The following is a 4,842-nucleotide window of genomic DNA, read 5'->3' as shown; positions in this document are numbered from 1 at the left end:
CCCAGGAGTTGGAGGTTGCTGTGAGCTGTGATGCCACGGCACTCTACTCAGGGGGACAGCTTGAGGCTCTGTCTCCAAAAAAAAAAAAAAAAAAAACCTGATCCCCAGAACCTAGCACTGAGCCTGGCACGTGTTTAGAGACAGTGCTAAGAGGGTACAAGGCATTCAATAACTACTCCTTCCAAGAGTAAGTCGTGCTCCCTGGGTGGGGTTCTAGAACTCCTGGGGGGTGGCTCCAGGGCCCACTAACGGGAGGCTGCCCTTGCCTTGCAGTCATCAAGAGCCCCCCTGGCTGGGAGGTGGGTGTCTATGCTGCAGGGGCCTTGGCGCTGCTGGGAATTGCGGCTGTGAGCCTATGGAAGCTTTGGACTTCAGGGAGCTTCCCCAGCCCTTCCCCATTCCCGAATTACGACTACAGATACCTTCAGCAGAAGTACGGCGGCGAGACCTATGCAGAGGCCAAGCAGAAGGTGAGGCTCCTGCTCCCACAGGTGCACACGGAGATATGTCCCCATGAACCCCCACCCCATCCATTCTCAGGAGCAGCCTCCAGTCCCTCCCCTTCCTGGTAATGTCCTCCTCTGAATGGGGAACTAGACCCCATTTTCCTATTTTAATCTTCAACTCCTAGTCCAGTGCTAGGAAGTCAGTAAATACTTTTTGAATGAATAAATATTTCCAATTTTTAAAACCATCCCATGAAAAGTACAGAAAAATATAAATACTGCTGGGTGTGGTGTCACATACCTGTAATCCTAGCACTTTAGGAGGCCAAGACAGGAGGATTACTTGAGCCCAGCATTTTGAGACCAACCTGAGCAGTATACTGTGACCCCTGTCTCTGAAAAAAAATAGAGAAATTAACCAGGCTTAGAGGCATACACTTGTAGTCCCAGGTGGCTGAGGCAGGAAAATCTCTTGAGTCCAAGAGTTTGAAGTTTCAGTGAGCTATGATGCACTCCAGCCTGGGGATTGGAGTGAGACTGTCTCAAAAAAGGAAAAAAGAAAAAAAGGAAAAAGGAAACAAAAAAGTGTGTGTGTAATATGAAGAAAAACATCTCCTGAGAGGCTCCCACCCAGAGACAAGCAACTGTTAACGGTTTTTATTTTTATTTTAATTTTTTTCAGACAGAGTCTCACTCTGTCACCTGTGGTAGAGTGCTGTGGCATCATAGCTCATAGCAACCTCAAACTGTTGAGCACAAGTGATCCTCTTGCCTCAGCCTCCCAAATCTCTGGGACTACAGGTTTCCTGCCACCATGCTTGGCTAGTTTTTGTATTTTTAGTAGAGATGGGGTCTTTCCCCTCCTCAGGCTGGTCTCAAACTCCCAAGCTCAGACAATCCACCCACCCCAGCCTCCCAGAGTGCTGGGATTACAGACATGGGCCACTGAGCCCGGCCTCTTAACTGTTTTTTAAACTATTAACATTTGATATACTTCTTTCCAATATTCTTAATTTACCTGCCCCCATGTTTTTCCATGCATAGTTTTTACACATTGGGTGTCATAGCTACATGGAATTTTATATCCTACTCTTTTCATCTCATTTAAAGCTCAAAAAGTCTTTTCCCATGTGAGCATCATTTTAATGGCTGCATGAGATTCCTTTTTGTGCATGTGCTCTAGTTTACTAAGTGCTGCTATAAATAATGCAGGGGATGTTTTGTATATAAAACTTTGTCTTCATTTGAGATATTGTACTTTGGATGGACGCCCAGAGATGGAATTACTATATCAGGGATACAGTTTTAGGGCCCTCACTATACATTGGTAAAGGTTTCACCACTTGGCAGAGAATTTTTCAAATGTCATGCAGAGTTCCAGAGAGCACAGCCGGAATCAGAATCCCTCACTCATTGGGTGTGTTCAGGGGGACTATCTGAAACTCTCCTGGGGGGAGTATAGTATAAACTGGAGCAAGTTTTCCAAAGAGCATTTTAGCAACATATATCAAAAGCCTTCAGAAGGACTATGTCCTCTGAGCTAGGATTTTTTTTTTTTTTAGAGACAGAGTCTCACTTTGTTGCCCTTGGTAGAGTACTGTGGCATCACAGCTCACAGCAACTTCTAGTTCTTGGGCTTAGATAATTCCCTTGCCTCAGCCTCCCGAGTAGCTGGGACTACAGGTGCCTGCCACAATGCCTGGCTATTTTTTTGTTGCAGTTTGGCTGGGGCTGGGTTGGAACCACTCTCAGTATATGGGGCCGGCGCCCTACTCACTGAGCCACAGGCGCTGCCCAAAAGCCGTGATTTTAAAAATAATTTTTTAGAGATGGGTCTTGATATATTGTCCAGGCTGGTCTTGAACTCCTTGGCTTAAGCAATCCTCCCACCTCAGCCTCCTGAGTAGCTGGGATACACACCACCATGTTCAATTGCTGAGCCAGAATTTTAAAACTATTAAATGCTGCATTATTTGTAATTCTAAAAAATTACAAACAATATAAATGTCCAAAAAGAGGAAAATAGTAAAATAGATTATGGTTACCCACTCAATGAAAGTTGGGGAGCCATTAAAAAGTATGGTAATGCCCAAGTGCAGTGATTCACACCTGTCATCCTAGCACTTTGGGAGGCTGAGGCAGGAGGATCATTTGAGGCAAGGAGTTTGAGACCAGCGTGGGCAACATAGCAAGACCCTATCTCTTAAAAAAAATGGATGAGGGCTTGGCACAGTGGCTCACGCCTGTAATCCTAGCATTCTGGGAGGCTGAGGCAGGTGGATTGCTCGAGCTCACAAGTTTGAGACCAGCCTGAGCAAGAGTGAGACCCTGTCTCTACTAAAAATAGAAAAACTGAGGCAAGAGGATCTCTTGAATTGGAGATTGCTGTAAGCTATGATGTCACTACACTCTACCCAGCGTGACAGCTTGAGACTCTGTCTCAAAAAAATAAAATGGGCTTGGCGCCTGTAGCACAGTGGTTATAGCACTGGCCATGTACACCAAGTTTGGCATGTTTGAACTCTGCCCAGCCAGCTAAACAATGACAATTGCAACAGTAACAACAACAACAACAACAAAAAAAATAGCCAGGCATTGTGGCAGGTGCCTGTACTCCCGGCTACTTGGGAGGCTGAAGTAAGAGAATCGCTTAAGCCCATGAGTTTGAGGTTGCTGTGAGCTGTGATGCCACAGCATTCTACCAAAGATGACACAGTGAGACTCTGTCTCAAAAAAAAGAAAAATCTAAAAAAAAACTTAACGGGTGAGGTAGTACATACATCTAGTCCCAGCTACTTAGGAGGCTGAGGCAGAAAGATCACTTGAAACCAGGAATTTGAAATTATGGTGAGCTATGATTGGGCCTCTGCACTCGTGCCTGGGCAACAGAGTGAGCCTGGTCACTAAAAAAACAAAGCAAAAGGGACCAGGCTCCTCACACTCTGAGAGGCCGAGGCAGGTGGATGGCTTGAGCTCAAAAGTTTGAGACCAACCTGCACAAGAGCAAGACTTTGTCTCTAAAAAATAGCCAGGCTAGTGAAAAATAAAATAAAACATGGGCAGCACCTGTGGCTCAAAGGAGTAGGGCACCGGCCCCATATGCCAGAGGTGGCAAGTTTAAACCCAGCCCTGGCCAAAAACTGCAAAAAAAAAAAAAAGAAAAAAAAGAAAAATAAAATAAAACAAAACGAATTTTGGTAATAGGCTTGGCGCCCATAGCACAGTAGTTACAGTGCCAGCCACATGCACTGAGGCTGGCAGGTTCAAGCCTGGCCCAGGCCAGCTAAACAACAATGACAACTGCAACAAGAAAATAGCAGGGTGTTGTGGTGGGCACCTATAGTCCCAGCTACTTTGGAGGCTAAGGCAAGAGAATCGCTTAAGTCCAAGAGTTTGAGATTGCTGTGAGCTATGACACCCCAGCACTCTACTGAGGGTGGCATAATGAGACTCTGTCTCAAAAAAAAATTGGTAATTAAGGCTACGTGGAGCTAAAAATTATAATAATGAAGATGTGGACACTGCATAGGGTATAAAGGATTTTCTTTCTTTTTCTTTCTTTCTTTCTTTTTTTTTTTTTTCTGAGACAGTTTCTCACTCCAGCACCCAGGCTACAGTATTTGGTATCAGCCTTGCTCACTGTAGCCTCAAACTCCTTTGTTGAGGCAATCCTCCCACCTCAGCCTCCCAAGTAGCTGGCACTACAGGTACCTGCCACAATTCTCAGGTAATTTTTTTTTTTGAGACAGAGTCTCACTTTATTGCCTTCTATAGAGTGCTATGGTGTCACATCTCACAGCAACCTCAAACTCTTGGGCACAAGAGATCCTCTTACCTCAGCCTCCCAAGGAGCTGGAATTATAGGCACCCACCACAATGCCTATTTTTTTAGAGATGAGGTCTTGCTCTTGTTCAGGCTGGTCTCGAACTCACGAGCTCAGGCAATCCACCTGCCTTGGCCTCCCAGAGTACTAGGATTACAGGCATGAGCCACCTCACTCAGCCTAATTTTTTTTTTATTTTAATAGAAATGGGATCTCACTATTGCTCAGACTGATCTTGAACTCCTGAGCACAAGCGATTCTCCCACCTCAATCTCCCAGAGTGCTAAGATTATAAATCCCAACGTTAATTTATGGAAAAGAAAAATTTGAGTATCTAGGTAGCTATGATAGCTTCACACTATGAAAGCTTTCTGCATCGTAAGCTTCCCTGGAGGCTGCTAGATCATCTAGTGGGTTGCTGCATCCTGGGATTCTTCCCCACTCCCCTAAATTGGACACTCAGATTGCTAACTAGTTTTTTTCTCATCACTGCAATTGACATTGATATTCTGTTCTTCCAAATAATCACTTTGAGAAGAAAAAGCTTTCTTTTCTTTTCTTTTTTTTTTTTT

The 4,842-nt window shown here is 44.7% G+C and overlaps 1 protein-coding gene across 1 annotated transcript in view; it reads left to right on the top strand.

Moving 5' to 3' along the window:
* Positions 1-4,842, top strand: part of SYT12 (synaptotagmin 12) — an 18,944-nt gene that overhangs the window by 5,128 nt on the left and 8,974 nt on the right. The window contains exon 2 of the mRNA XM_003798332.3: positions 274-470. Coding sequence (XP_003798380.1) covers positions 274-470 — 197 coding nt within the window. The remainder of the gene's footprint in view (positions 1-273; positions 471-4,842) is intronic.

Source organism: Otolemur garnettii, unplaced genomic scaffold (genome assembly GCF_000181295.1).
Source record: "Otolemur garnettii isolate 467f Iridium unplaced genomic scaffold, OtoGar3 scaffold00134, whole genome shotgun sequence".
Taxonomy (NCBI): domain Eukaryota; kingdom Metazoa; phylum Chordata; class Mammalia; order Primates; family Galagidae; genus Otolemur; species Otolemur garnettii.
This window is presented reverse-complemented; position numbering and strand designations above follow the sequence as displayed.